Source organism: Aedes aegypti, chromosome 3 (assembly GCF_002204515.2).
Source record: "Aedes aegypti strain LVP_AGWG chromosome 3, AaegL5.0 Primary Assembly, whole genome shotgun sequence".
In the NCBI taxonomy this organism is placed as follows: Eukaryota; Metazoa; Arthropoda; class Insecta; order Diptera; family Culicidae; genus Aedes; species Aedes aegypti.
In genome coordinates, this window is record NC_035109.1 from 55126376 (window position 1) to 55142995 (window position 16620).

Genomic DNA, 16620 nt, shown 5'->3' on the forward strand with positions numbered 1-16620 from the left:
GGAAAATATAGACCCGTACTCCAAGATAGGTCTACACCCACCCTCTCGTAACGGGTTTTTGTAAGAATATTCTTCAATTTTTGTATGAGCTGTCACATCTTCTGAACATTCACCCACCCCCTTCAGCAATTTGTGTTAATTTGTGAATAGGCTTGTTCACATGACGTTTCAAATCAGCTGATTCGGAAGTTCTTTGACAGTTCTTCTATGAAAATGACAAATCCGTGTTAGCACCAGTCCTCCACCGATGTAAACAAATGCATAGACGGACCTGTCACATGAAAAGACCTATGGGCCCCAATAAAATCACAATATTGCCTTTATTTCAGTACATTGCAATCGCTGAGTAGAACTATTTCAGGGTGTAGAAAACGAACGAAAAACCCCTCGCTCGTAAAGCCTTTTTTAGAAGAAAAAAAAAGAAGAATGGTCCGGCATGGTCCATTTTCCCACCGTTCCTTCAATTTCACAACGCGACGTAAACAACAACAAACCGCACGTGCGTCGAAAGTGTGTGTTGAGTTTCGCGTAAAAACGGGTCTGCGCGCGCGATATTCGATACGTGTCAGTGATATTCGATTTTTAATTCCGTGGACCCGTTTCCGTTCCGCTGCACAGATATAAAGAATCATGGTCCGGGTAGACTTTTCCCAACTGGTTGAGTTGCAGTCCCAGCCGGAGCGCATCCGTAACATTTGCATATTGGCACACGTCGATCATGGCAAAACGACCCTTGCGGATTCGTTGATTGCCAGCAATGGAATTATCTCGCAACGATTGGCCGGCAAGTTGCGCTACATGGACAGCCGCCCGGACGAACAGGAACGCCAGATTACGATGAAGAGCAGCAGCATAGCGCTGTACTACGAGGGACATTTGGTGAATTTGATAGATTCGCCGGGGCATGTGGACTTCAGCAGCGAGGTTTCCACTGCGGTTCGGCTTTGCGACGGAGCGATTGTTGTGGTGGATGTCGTGGAGGGTGTTTGTCCTCAGACGAGGATTTGTCTGAAGCAGGCCTACAGTGAGAACTTGCGAACGGTGCTGCTGCTGAACAAGGTCGACCGGTTGGTGCTGGAGAAGAAGATGGACCCGGTGGAAGCTTACAAGCATCTGAGGCAAGTTCTGGAGCAGGTCAATGCGGTGGTAGGGAATATTTTTGCGTCGGATGTGCTGGCCAAGGAGGAACTGAGCTCGGATCATCAGCTATCGGCTCTGGAAGATACGGACGATTCGAGGATTTATTACACACCGGCAAATGGAAATGTCCTGTTCGGATCGGCGTTGGATGGCTGGGGCTTTACGCTGAAGGCTTTTGCGAAACTGTATCAGGAAAAGTTGGGAGTTCCGCTGGCGGAACTTGAGGAAGCGATGTGGGGTGATTTTTTCTACAGTCCCAAGAAGAAGAGCATCGAAAAGGGAGCGCTGGAGAAGGGGAGGAAGCCCTTGTTTGTTCAACTGGTTTTGGACAATCTGTGGAATGTGTACGATTTGGTAGAGAATCGAGACGTGGACAAGTTGAAAGCGATATCTGAGAAGCTGGGAATTGCACAGACGGTTCGAGACTTGAAGCATGCGGATATTCGAATACCGATTAGGAATTTGCTGTCCCAATGGTTACCGATGGAGAAATTTTTGCTGGAGTTGGTTGTGAACAACGTCCCAAATCCTCGGATGATTCCAGAGACAAAAGCAGAGAAGTTGCTCTGTTCTAGAATGGAAGACTTCCATTCATTCCCGGAACAAACGCAGAAACTTAGTAAAGACATTCTGAAGTGCGACGCGAGTAGCGAAACATTGATCGTTTTTATTTCGAAAATGTTTCCCGTGGATAAGAAATCGTTACCACAAAACGTGGTAGAAAGCTTCTCGAGGATGACCCTGATGGAGGATTCGGAAGAAGCGGAATCCTGTGATGAAGCTTTCCTCGCGTTTGCACGAGTTTACAGTGGGACGCTTAAGCGAGGTGACAAAGTGTATGTGATAGGCCCAAAACACGATCCTAGGAATTTACTGTCGGATGGTTTCGATTTGTCGGCTTCACCGCACATAACGCAGGTTCAAGTAGATCATCTATTCATGCTGATGGGGCGACAACTGGAAGTGATTGAATCTGTCCCAGCAGGGAGCATAGCAGGAATAGCTGGTCTTCAGAATCACGTTCTCAAAACTGCAACCCTGAGCAACACTCCCTTCTGTCCACCATTTGTGGACCTTCCAGCGATAGCAACTCCAATCCTCCGGGTCGCCGTCGAGCCCAAGGACATCCAGAACATGCCGAAGCTGGTACGGGGATTGAAGCTTCTAAATCAAGCGGATGCCTGCGTTGAGGTTCGCATCCAGGAAAGTGGAGAACATGTCCTCTTGACTCTGGGCGAGGTCCACTTGGAACGTTGCATCAAAGACCTGGAAGAAACCTACGCCAAAATAAAACTGAATGTGTCCAAGCCGATCGTACCATTCAAGGAGACGATCGTCAAATTTGTGCCCACATCGGAGGAAAACCCGGAGGAAGAACTCGCAAAGGAAAGAGAACGGGACAAAACTGTGACCATCTTTACACCTAACAAGCAGAGCTTTATCAAACTGCTCGCAATTCCCCTACCGGAAGAAGCTGTTGAACTCCTAGAACGAAGCAATCCCATATTGAAGGCACTGGCGAAGTCCCAGGAAGCGAAGGAGATTTCCCACTACCTCAAGGACTCACTGGAAGATCTTAAAGCCAAGCTCAGTAAAATATTCGTCGAAAGCGAGACCGAAGAACTCAACGCATCCACCGTGGACAAAATCTGGAGCTTCGGTCCGAAGAAATGCGGTACGAACGTTTTGCTGAACTGCTCCTCCTTCAATCATCCATTAGTATGGGACTTGCGGCAAGTTCCCAATGACTCCGTAGACATCAGACACAGCTTGGAGTCGTCCTTCGTAAACGGATTCCAGCTGGCAAGTTTAGCAGGCCCTCTAGCAGACGAACCCATGCAGGGCGTTTGCTTCATCCTATTGGAATGGGATGTGACCGCCCCAAATGCAGAAGCCGACGAATCAAGCTCAGCCGTAGTGTCCCACGGTCCCCTCTCCGGTCAGATCATGTCCATCGTCAAAGACGGATGCAAGAAGGCGTTCCAGAATCAACCGCAGCGATTGGTCCACCCGATGTACAGCTGTAACATCACCGTGAATTCGGATGTTCTGGGAAAACTGTACGCCGTCATCGGAAGACGGCAGGGACGGATCCTGTCCGCTGACCTTATCGAAGGAAGCGGCCAGTTCGATGTGAGTGCTGTAATTCCGGTGATAGAGTCGTTCAACTTTGCCACCGAGATTCGCAAGCAGACTTCGGGATTGGCGATGCCGCAGCTAGTGTTCAGCCATTGGGAGGTAAGTTGCATATCTGGTGAAAGTGGCCGATGCCAATTCTAGGGCTGGTAGTAGACACTAGACTAAGTGTCTCAAAAAGGGACTTTTAGAGTGTACTTGACTTGCTTCATACAAGAAACCAATCAAGAACAAGAGTAGAAAACTAGGCCATTCAGAAACCAGGGAATTTCAGTTGATCTGTAATAGTAATTTACGGAACAAGTTGCAGAATGATGATTTTTACAGCGCGTGTCGTAGGAAAATTACGACGAGTGCTGTAAAAATCGAGTTCTGCGACGAATAAGTACAACATTTTTTGCAATTTCGTAGAAAACCACTTGAGGGTATCAGAAATTATATCGGAATGCATTCACCTTTATTTTGCAATTTCTGAAAAAATGTGTAATGACTCATTACGCCACTCAAAACAGTTGCGAAAAAGCGTTGCGTAATGAATCATTGCAGCACTGGTTTCAGTTGCGTAATGACTATTCCCGCACTGCATACTTCAGTGCAGGAAAGTAGGCCGTTTCATTAAAGACTGGCGTGATGAAAAACAACCAGATTTTTTTTTTTGACTCTTCGAGACCCAGATATTTCTTAAATAACACTTCTGAATATTTCCCTTAGTATTCCTCGTGACATTACGCCAGGAATCATTCTTGGCTTTTTCTCATAATTATTTTCCAGAAATTTCAAAAGAAATTCATTGAGATATTTGTCCTAATTTTCCTTCAAACATTACACCGAGACTTCTTCGTCCAGCAAAGAGACTTTCATCCAGTCAACCATTCACGGATTAACTTGTCAATTCCTATTTGATTTCAATTCGAATATTTACAAAAACCAACCAAGATTTTGAAGCATATCTTAAGAAATTACTTAAGATTTCCTCTAATGTTTAATTCTGAGTCCTCAGTTCTCTAAAAATGTATCCGATGATACTTCCATGTTATTTCCAATTATACAACTGGAAATTCCTCTAAGAATAACTTCTAAAACATACTCCAGAGATTTCATGAACTGTTTTTCCTTCAGGATTTTCATTCAAGACTTTTGCTAAAATTAAATCAGAAACCTCTCTTTATATATCTTCAGTAGTTCTTTCAAGAATTTATAGTACAACTTACAGTACAATGCACATTTTTCCAGGCTTTTTCAAGAAATTTCTCGATTTATGATGGATTCTCAGCAATAAATCCTTGAACAAATCATCGCGATTTTTTTTAGATTTCCTCCAAAATAATGTGTTTATTTTTTTTTAGATTCTAATCGGAAAAAAATATTTTCAAGGCTTTATCCGGAGACTTCATTCCTAGATTCTTCCAGAAAATTTTAAAGGAAGTCCTCGAAAGATTTTTTCTGGGGTTCATCAAGATTGTTTTTAAATTGAAAGCCCTTGGGAACAACCTGACGAACCCCTGCAGAAGCGAACTCATGCAAACATCTCTGAAGAAATGTTCGACCCCTGAGGTAGTCTTAGAAGTTTGAATAGAAAAATTGCTAAAATAACTATTGGAAAAAGTACCAAACGAAACTCTGGAAAGAGCTTCAAGATTTGCTAAGAACACGGGGTATGATCTTATAGGACGTCATTTATGGCGAACTCATGAGAGGAAAAACGTCATCAACGAAGAATATTGATTCATTCGAAATGTCGCATTACCGGTAAACAAACGTGTGTTCGGTAGAGAAAATTAAGTTATTATATTTCACTGTAAATCGCGTTCTTTCGGTCTTGTTTCATCACGTTCCCCACATTGGCGACCCCGACTGATCCGGGAACACGTACGCGTACGGCGGTAGTGAAAATCCGGTAGTTTTATCATCACCGAAGCGCAGTTCATCCTTTCAAACGTTACGAAGGATGACACTAAGTTCTACCACATTTTGGCAAAGGTGGACCAGTCGGTGATATGTGACATTGCCGACTTGGTATCCGCTCCTCCAGCGGAAAATAAGTACCAGTCGTTAAAAGCTCGGCTCATATCACGATTCGCTCTCTCACCGGAGACCCGACTGAAACGACTTCTTGATGCCACTGACCTCGGCGACATGCGTCCAACGCACCTGCTTGCTAAAATGCAAGAGCTGGCCACCAGACTCAATGTGACCTGCTTAAAATGCTTTTTCTCCAGCGCATGTGCGCCCTATGGCACTGTAAATGGCTGGGCATGACGTACCATTGGTAACTCGCGTACCTGCAGGAATAAAATAGACCCCTTTGTGCGGTCCTTAACCTCTTGCCCAGCAACTCCTATCCCTACCTCCTCGCGGTACTGTCCGGGGTACGAGTAACCTTGGGGAAGATCGGGTAACCAACCCCCGGTGGGAACTTTGGTCGTGTGCTGACAGGGAAGGGGGGGGGGGTTTGCTTTTGCCTTTGCAAACCTGGAGTGTCTGTACTCCATGTTAGGAGTGGCTCACAACAGCGTCTGTTCCCCATGTCAGGGGCGGCTGATCAACGTCCGAGTGCCAGAGAAGGACTTTAAGCTAAACTGCGCACTATGGCCCTCCGAACATTTAGGGGGAATGGTCCTCCGGAAATCTAGGGGGTTGTTGTCAGGCCCTGCAAGCCAACCGTAAAAACACATCAGCACAGGAACGACAACGAGATAATACGGACCGGAACAATCAATCGCTACCCAAGCCACGACGTCAAGATCATCATAGGAGATTTGAACACTCAGGTTGGCCTGGAGGAGGAGTTCAGACCGACGATTGGAAATTTTAGCGCCCACTGGCTGACGAACGAGAACGGCCTACGACTGATAGATTTTGCCGCCTCCAAGAACATGGCCATTCGTAGCACCTATTTCCAGCACAGCCTCCCGTATCGGTACACCTGGAGATCACCTCAGCAAACAGAATCGCAAATCGACCACGTTTTGATCGATGGACGGCACTTCTCCGACATAACCGACGTCAGAACCTATCGTGGCGCTAACATTGACTCCGACCACTACCTGGTGATGGTGAAACTGCGCCCAAAACTATCCGTCATCAATGATGTACGGTACCGACGCGCGCCCCGGTACAATCTCGAGCGGCTGAAACAACCGGATGTCGCCAATGCGTACGCGCAGCATCTTGAGGCAGCGTTGCCAGATGAGGGCGAGCTCGATAGGGCCTTTCTTGAGGACTGCTGGAGGACAGTCAAAGCAGCCATTAACGACGCTGCCGAAGGCATTGTCGGATATGTGGAACGGAGCTCAAGAAACGATTGGTTCGACGAGGAGTGCTAGGAGGTTTTAGAAGAGAAGAATGCAGCGCGGGCTGCAATGCTGCAGCATGGTACGCGGCAAAACGTGGAACGATACAGACTGAAGCGGAAACAGCAAACCCGCCTATTCCGGGACAAAAAGCGCCGCCTGGAAGAGGTGGAATGCCAAGAGATGGAGTTGCTGTACCGTTCTCAAGAAACGCGGAAGTTCTATCAAAAGCTTAACATATCCCGCAAAGGCTTCGTGCCGCGAGCTGAGATGTGCCGGGATAAGGATGGGAGCATCTTGACGGACGGACGCGAGGTGATCGAAAGGTGGAAGCAGCACTACGATGAACACCTGAATGGCGCAGAGAATACAGGCACAGAAGGTCAGGACAACGAAGGCGATGGCTACGTCAGCACAGTGAACAACGGAAACCAACCAGCTCTCACGATGGGGGAAGTTAAGGATGCCATTCAACAGCTCAAGAACAACAAGGCCGCTGGCAAGGATGGTATCGGAGCCGAACTCATCAAGATGGGCCCGGACAGGTTGGCCGCTTGTCTGCATCGGCTGATAGTCAGAATTTGGGAAACGGAACAACTACCGGAGGAGTGGAAGCAAGGCGTTATAAGCCCTATCTACAAAAAGGGCGACAAACTGGAGTGTGAAAATTATTGTGCAATCACCATCCTAAACGCCGCCTACAAAGTGCTATCCCAGATTGGGAAGTTATCAAGCAGGTTTCATCGACGGCCGCTCGACAACGGACCAGATCTTTTCCGTGCGGCAAATCCTCCAGAAATGCCGTGAGTATTAGGTCCCTACGCACCATTTGTTGATCAATTTCAAGGCGGCATACGATAGTAGTATAGTATAGTATAGTATAGTATAGTATAGTATAGTATAGTATATAGATAGTAGTATAGTATAGTATCGACCGCGTAGAGCTATGGAAAATCATGGACGAGAACAACTTTCCCGGGAAGCTCATAAGATTGATCAGAGCAACGATGAACGGTGTGCAAAACTGCGTGAAGATATCGGGCGAACACTCCAGTTCGTTCGAGTCTCGGCGGGGACTACGACGGGGCGATGGACTTTCGTGCCTGTTGTTCAATATTGCGCTTGAAGGTGTTATGCGGAGAGCCGGATTTAACAGTCGAGGCACGATTTTCACGAGATCCGGACTATTTGTTTGCTTCGCGGACGACATGGATATTATTGGGAGAAAATTTGAAACGGTGGCAGATTTGTTTACCCGCCTAAAACGCGAAGCAACAAGAGTCGGGCTAATGGTGAATGCGTCGAAAACAAAGTACTTGCTGGTTGGCGGAACTGAGCGCGACAGGACCCGCCTAGGAAGCAGTGTTACGATAGATGGAGATACCTTCGAGGTGGTGGATGAGTTCGTCTACCTCGGATCCTTGTTGACGACTGACAACAATGTTAGTTGGGAAATACGAAGGCGCATCATCAGCGGAAGTCGTGCCTACTATGGGCTCCAGAAGAAACTGCGGTCAAGAAAGATGCACCCCCGCACCAAATGTACGATGTACAAAACGCTCATAAGACCGGTTGTCCTCTACGGGCATGAGGCGTGGACTATGCTCGAGGAGGACTTGGAGAACGGCGTGTGGCGGCGAAGGATGAACCACGGCTCGCCCAACTCTACGGCGAACCCAGTATCGTGAAGGTAGCTAAAGCTGGAAGGATATGCTGGGCAGGGCATGTTGCAATAATGCCGGACAACAACCCTGTAAAGATGGTGTTCGCTACGAATCCGGTCGGAACAAGAAGGCGTGGGGCGCAGCGAGCTAGGTGGATTGACCAGGTGCACCAGGACCTGGAGAGCGTGGGTCGCAGTCGAAGATGGAGAGAAGCGGCTATGAACCGAGTGAATTGACGAATTGTTGTTGGCGAGGTTTTATTTTATGTCGCAGCCGTTTCTACTGCTACTAATGGAACCTCCTCCAGAACGAACGAACCGATGGAACACATAAAAGAGCAGTTGGAAACGCTCAGCGCAGAATTTCGTCGTTGCAGCCGATCTGCATCTTCATCTAGGATGACGAGCGAAATGTGCTGGTACCACAGAACGTACGGTCTGCAGGCACAGCGTAGCAAGAAGCCTTGTCAGTACAAGAAACCAAAATACTAAAGTTCTGCTCACCTGAATCGGCAAAGGTGAGTGGTACTTTTTCAAGCCGGTGCCTTAAAATCTACGATAAAACAAGCAATCGGTGTTTCTTAATCGATACGGGATCCGATATCTCGATAATACCGGCATGCAGGAAGAAGAAGATGTCTGGAGCCTTTCGTGCTCCACGCGGCCAACGGTTCAGAAATAAAAACGTATTCCACGAAGTTTATCACTACCGATTGGGTCTGAGACGGCGTTTCAAATGGAACTTTTTGGTGGCGAACGTCAGTCAAGCAATAATCGGTGCGGATTTCTTAGCCCACTTCGGATTGTTGATCGACCTTTAAAACAGCAGCCTTGCCGATGCTAAAACGAAGTTATAAACCGTTTTTAAAGTGATGACCACCGAAATTCACAGCATAACAACCATCAACATAAATCACCCATTTCATGAACTGTTGATGGAGTATCGCGAAATTACCCAACCCAATTACATCAACCTTACGAGCCGATGTTCAGCATGATGTAACGCACCACATCGTCACAAAGCTACTGAGCTCATATTTAGCCACAATATGCGTCTTATTAAAGTGCTTCTTATTGCAAAGTTTCAGAGGATTCGTCCGAGTCAAAAAACCCCATGCCAAAGTGGTTCATGGAAGTGCCCAAGTGGTATGTTGTGCAAATTTACGTTACTTCTGAATGTTAACAACTTCGTTGAAATCAGCCACCCAAAACATACCGTTTTTGAATTAGGTAATGAATCTCTCGGTTGATTTTATCATTGATCTACCCTCTGGAACTTTTTTTGCATTGCAATATAAGGAATTCGCTATAGATAAAACTTCAGGTCATTTGTAGTTCGACAATCAAATTTCAGGTCAATTCGAACTACAGCTAAACCTCCATGAGTCGATGTTCCTTTACTCGATATCGACTCATGGAACCATATTGAAAACCAAATTTCATGGTTACTACGATGGTCCCCTCGAACGGCTTTCCATAGCATTGCTGTTCCATGACTCGATATTTCCATGAGTCGATGGTCCCTTCAATATCGACTCATGGAGGGTTGACTGTACCAGAAGTTAAGATACAGGTCCCAAAACATAGGCATTTTGTCTGGAAAATAGCAATGGTTTACTTATTTTTGCCACTGACCAGATGAACTAATTTTGCAGGAAATAGCTTCGTGACCACTAGATGTGTATGTTCAGGAGATCAAGTCTACACTGAGCCTACTTCCCAGGTCGATGTTATATGGTAGGCATATAATTTCGCACTATTGGAAATTAATATAAGATTTATCGAAGGCCGAAATCATCGACTATATGTTATATGCAATGCATATAGTGCGCTCTTTTAGTTGGCATGTTATCATTATATGAGTTCCTATCAACGTAGAGCGGTTGAGGAACTTATATGCTTTTCCTACGGAAATCAATGTGTATTTTTATTTTGTCGTAAGTGGAATCCTTATTCTTTATATTTTATTCTTCATATGATTTATGTTGGTGAGCTTACCTGGAATGTAATAAAATTATAATCAAAACAGATTTAAAAGTTAAAAGTTTACCAAACTTCTATTTACTTATTCCATTATAAATATATAAACTAAATTAGTATAGGTCCTCTTTGTGATTGAATTAAATCTTCAAATTATTATGGTTATTATGGTTGGCTTGATTCACAATGTACATTTTGCAAGATGGAATTTTATCCAATGGCTTTTGACGTCCTGTCTGTTATTATTGTTGACGAATGGATGTTCTATGAAAGGAGTATTTTTTCAATAATTAAGTATTAGTTTAGTTAGTTGGTGGGGATTGCTCATCAAACCTTCCGGTCCGCCTCATAGTTACGTACTATTTGGTGCTGGGTGTAGTTCTTGTTTTTCCAGCTGTATTGAAAAGCATGAGCCATAGTCTTTGGCATACAATCGGATCTATCTTTAGCAGAAAAGAACCGAAATGTCTATCGACGACCGGTGATTGCTAGCAGATATAGTGGAGAGCTTGTCTTGAAACGTTCATCGCTTCAAGCTAGTTGAAAAACTGAATACACTGATTGCCTGTCGATCAGAGCCGAACTAGGCATAGATCGTATACATACATCTGAATCTACATGTCTCCGATGTATTACATCGTTCCAGGTGGGAGTTATCTGATATGTGAATATGGTACCATAACAGAATTTTCCATCTGAACGAAGTGATAAATCATAATATTCCGCAAACTGTATCACACATCTACAGAATGTATTGCGTGAAGTTAAGACACAGCAGAGTATTGGGTACATAGGACCAAGTCCCTGCCGGGTGGCGCGAAACTGATGAGCGATAGACAATAGAATCAACAACACTGCCATAAGGGATAGTAAGCATGTGACTATTGTCGAAACTATGATTAGGAGGCAAATCAACATCCCAAGATCAAATTTTTGTTACAACCCAATGTAGGTATTATTAAATTAGGCTGTAGAAAATGATAAATATCTGATCACTTAGGAACCTTGCAACAGGTAATAAATGCTCGTAGTCTGTTTTCTTCGAATACACATGTATAAATTGTTAAAATTGCCGAATCATACGCGGAATTTATTAAACGGATCATGAAATTAGGACTGAAATCATAATGATGATAGATTATCAACTTTCCTTTCGTCTTGCTATTTGTTACCGTTAGAATCACCAAACTGATTGGTTTCCCACTACTTACACCAATACAACAGCACGAAAACTGAAGTATTATAATCGCGCGTTGGAACTTTCAATATCCATATATTACATCAATAGTGAATTCTTGTATGTAGCCAGTATAAATAACAGAATCATCAACTTCTTGAACATTCTTTAACTGAAAACAGGATGCTTGTTTTATCAAACATGCTCAATCTGCACCTAAAATCTCGGATCCAAATAGTTTTCTAAATAAAAATTGTGTCTAAATAAAACGTGTAGGCCAACAAAACATAATTGAGTAGGAGTTTACAAGTTACTTAGCACATGAAAAGCAGTTTAAATTAATCTATTACTAGATCAACACTAATGCTCAAATTTTTATATTCTCATTTCATCATGGTCCTCATTGCTCGAGCGGAGACGAACACCCTGGAGATGGAAAAAATCGACAGCGCTACGATAAGGAAACGTAACAGATGAGAAACTATCGATTCATTTATCAATTATAAAACCCCGTTTTAATGTTAACACTTTGTTTCTGTTTTTTCGTTTCAGCAATCAAATAACCGAACCAACTCTACTATCTTTTCATTTCTTCTTCGTTATACTTATAGTCCTTCTGGCACTGAACCGAGTGGTGCGCCTTCCGCTTTCTTACTGGTGCTGTTTTTCCTGTACATTTGGCATAGTGTCGGAGGTGGTGTACTGTATTTGCTATACAACGTGCTACTTTCGATATTGTGCTTGGCGTGTGGGGAAGCAGTACTAGTGGTGAAGCGGAGGGCGCCATTCGGTTTAGTGCCAGAGGGACTATATCTATTTAATGTATCTGAAGCTTGTGGGACCGCTTTAATTCCGGCGCCTGCCTGTGGAAGATCCCGGTGTGCTAAACGGTATAGGACATGTTAACGGGGGAGGCTTGGTAGGTCCTCACCCAGCCCGTGTCTAGATGGGCGGATAATTGGCTGCCAGGGTGTGGATTGAGCAATTACAATTACAATTACAAAATTAAGTATTAGTTTAGTTAGTTATTTTTAGATAACTTACCAAGAGTAAAAAACGGTTGCCAAGATATATTCGCGGATTTATGCTTCACTGCGTTCCTTTCGGTGGGTGGTTGACTCCAGATTGATGGATCTAAACTAAGGAATAAGATTTCATCATTTCAGATTATAATAATCTTAGTTAAAGTGGTTTACTTACCAATAAATCCAATTTAAAACATGACCTGAGCGTTGATGTGACTGTTCTTTTTCGCAACATTGCCTGAAATGCAAACACGATACTACCTACATGACAATCATCCATATAGGATGTACAATTTTAAGGAACCAGCGTAAGTTATATGCTATGCTCATAATTCGACATGTAAGTACTGCATATCAGACGTCAACCAGTACGTAGGTTTGTAACGATTATAAGACGATAGTTGCACTGTTTTGCATATGAAATGCATTGGATGAAATTTAAAACGAATATGTCGAGCGAACAATTGACCTTATTAGATTTTTCTGATAGAATAGCTTTATGGATTTATTGTATGCAACACAATTTTAAATTGCTTAGGTGAGGTGCTTAGGATGTGAGCGGCAAGAATTTTCATTTGTCCTTATCCATGCAGTCATTCAGCCTTAAAATTTGTGATTTCGAAACGCCTTTACTTCCCGGAAACCAGTGTACAGTATTTGAAAACTTCCTCGGCAAAAGGGCTACTTGGCGACATGGATCGGTAGATCTTCATTTTTCCCCCTTTCATCGTCATTGACAGATTTTGCAACGTTTCCGAATTTCTCTTCCACTGGTATAAAATTGATCTTGGCCCTTGCTGCTTGCATCCTTTTATATGTTTATCAACGTAGCGAAAATGTTCATTGCATCTACACAGGTCACCCAGTGATCAACGATAAGATGAACGATGTTCGTTGACGTTAATTCAACGCAACCCGTTGACGCTAACGTTAACAAACATGAAAATCAACGAAACGCCGTAAACGATGATCTTTTATCCTATCACGGTAATCCGCGTATTTTTTAACACGGTTTTTGGAATGTACAGTTGTGTTCAGAATAATAGTAGTGAAAGCCGATGTTCATACAAAATGCTCAACTTTGGCATGCTGTAACTTTGTTTCCATATGAGCAATCGGCATGAAATTTTGGCAGTGAACTACAAATATGCTCAAATTCATTACCGTTAAACGGGGCTTCTTTTGACATTATTTCCACATTCTTTAACTTTGAGGATTTGTAACTCTTAGAATTATGAATAGATGTTGATAATTTTTGCCTATATTTAAGTTGTATATGTACGTAACAAATGTGCAAAATATGAGGCAAATCCATCAAGAAATAACAAAAATGCTTGAATAGGGAAAAAAGTGTGTCCTTCAAGACAAAAAAGGGGCTACTTTGGACATTTTCACAATTTGCTAATGAAATGATTTTTCCTTATAACTTTCAAACTGATTCAATAGATTGTCGTCCACTGTGATGTTATGGAACGTTTTTCATTGATAAACTTAATGTAGAAAATTGCAAAGCTAGAATCAATTACACATATATAACAAATTTCAGCGAAACATGGCATTCACTTTTCTCAGTTTGCAGTATGAAACTTAAATTTTCAACTTCCTCTTAAATGGAACTACCAGTTACGAATGCTCGATTTTCAAGTTGACATAAATGAACGACGTAACTACTAGGTAGTACGATGATAAATGAGTTATGTACAAAAACTCTTCTTTTTTTCTATTCCTACTGTTATATGAACGATATGTTGAAGGATCACATTAATACCGGTAACTAATTTAATACCAGTAAGTAATTTTCATTAAAAAACGCAATCTATGAAGTAATGTTTAGCAAGATCGTAAAGAAGTAAGTTTGCTTTTGTAATATGCTTTTAGTTTCTTAGCAGTTTAGAGCTGGCTTAAGAGTATTTTAATTTAGGCATTTGAAGGATGCAACTGTTCTGTACTACAAATTCATGTAAAATATGACGAAAAATAGTTTTTTAGATATTATGTTGTGAATTTGGCATTGGTACGTATTGAAATATATGTGTTTTATGTCTAGTCACTTTTACAAACATTTATTTTATTTTTTTAATGTTGTAAAATACACAAACCAAAACATTATACAGTGAAACCTCCATGAGTCGATATTGAAGGGATCATCGACTCATGGAAATATCGAGTCATGGAACAGCAATCATTTGGAAAGCTGTTTGAAGGGACCATCATAGTAACCATGAAATTTTGTTTCCAGTATGGTTCCATGAGTCGATATCGAGTCATGGAACATCGACTCATGGAGGGATCACTGTAATAAAATAAAAGTCGCAAAAATAAGACCTTTGATCAATTATTTTAATAAAACAACAATTTTAAGCAAAACAAATCACAAGATTTTCATGAAACATGACGATTCCATAGTTTTGTGATACTCCTAATAAGTTTCCAAGACATGGGTGAAATTCAAACAATGTTTGTACAGTGATACCTCCATGAGTCGATGTTCCATGACTCGATATCGACTCATGGAACCATACTAAGAACAAAATTTCATGGTTACTATGATGGTCCCTAGAAGCAGCTTTCCAAAGGATTGCTGTTCCATGACTCGATATTTCCATGAGTCGATGGTCCCTTCAATATCGACTCATGGAGGTTTCACTGTATAACCAATGTTTTATACCTTGTGAATATTTATTCGGGCTTTTTTGAAATGTTTTCTTATTTATCCTGTTATTGTTGATGTTGTTCCAAGAAAAAATCATGCCTAGTGGTAGAGCATATATTGGTTAATAAAAGTGCTGAAGACACAAAATTACTCAGATTAATATTTACGCTGCAAATAAATACAAAAGGTGAGTGTCCAAAGTAGCCCCTGGAATCAAAAGTAGCCCCGTCCGACGGTATCACAAAATTTGAAAATTTTCACACTATCGGCTAAAAAGTTAAGCACCAGGTGAAATCGCTCAAAATAATAGTAGTTTTTCTTTTGTAAATTTTTGTTCAGCAACAATTTAGTAAAAAATTGTATTGTCTATACATTTAGAGCTTGGGTGGAAATGGTTGAAACAATGTTTAAAGAAAAATTCTAAAACTCAAAATACAGCAGATATTTAAATTATTAAAACTACTATTATTTTGAGCGATTTCACCTGGTGCTTAACTTTTTAGCCGGTAGTGTGAAAATTTCAAATTTTGTAATAATGAATTTGAGCATATTTGTAGTTCACTGCCAAAATTTCATGCCGATTGCTCATATGGAAACAAAGTTATAGCATGCCAAAGTTGAGCATTTTGTATGAAAATCGGCTTTCACTACTATTATTCTGAACACAACTGTATAACTACAAAACGATTGAATTCCCTTATTTCAACCGAGTGATCCACACCAATGACTTGTCCCGCCGAAATGTTGTACGGCTTGGATTTGTTCGTTCATTGTGCAAAAGTAAATAGGGAGACACCTTTTAAGGTGTTACGAGAATAAAGCATAATTACTCTAGTATGGGAAAATACCTTTAAGGTAATTTTGTCTACCAAAGATAAAAAGAAAACTCTATCAAGCAAATAAAAAAGTGACTTTAGAGACGATTTTGTTAAAAAAAGCTTAAGATCATCGATTGAAAATGGAGACTTGCATTAAAAAAGTGACCTGCTACCAGCCCTGAAATTCCAACCCGATTTACTTCTTTCAGATCCTTAATGAAGATAATAATAATAATTCTTCCAGATCGTTGACATCGACCCGTACTGGGTGCCGACCACCGAGGAGGAATACGAACAGTACGGCGAGAAGGCCGACTTCACCAACATTGCCAAGGTGTACATGGACTCGATACGGGAACGGAAGGGCCTACCGGTGGAGAAGAAAACGGTGGAACACGCGGAAAAGCAACGGACGCTTTCGAAAAATAAGTGATTCTATAATGGAAGTGGAGGAGCATCGTAGCTAGCGAATATATGTTGAAAATTTAATCGATTTGTTATTAAACCCTTGACCGCTGAGCATTGGCTGTACCGATATTGAAATATTTTTTGAAGAAGTCCATGAGAAACTGGGTGCGTGGAGACGGCTTTCACGAATAACATTGACAGGATTCTCACAGTCATCATTAGGATTGCATAGACTTCAATACAGGACTTTAATCGAATTCGATGCGTAGTTTTCAAAAATCCTGATAAACGTTGCAATATAGTCCTGGATACAATTATGATAGAATC

At 42.2% G+C, this 16620-nt stretch overlaps 1 protein-coding gene across 1 annotated transcript; it reads left to right on the forward strand.

The window, feature by feature from the left end:
* Positions 1 to 484: 484 nt before the first annotated feature.
* LOC5579907 (elongation factor-like GTPase 1) lies at positions 485 to 16410 on the forward strand. Its single transcript, XM_021854113.1, has 2 exons — positions 485 to 3378; positions 16130 to 16410. Exons 1-2 carry the CDS (start codon positions 631 to 633, stop codon positions 16316 to 16318), a joined length of 2937 nt encoding a protein of 978 aa, XP_021709805.1. The 5' UTR covers positions 485 to 630; the 3' UTR covers positions 16319 to 16410.
* Positions 16411 to 16620: the final 210 nt, after the last annotated feature.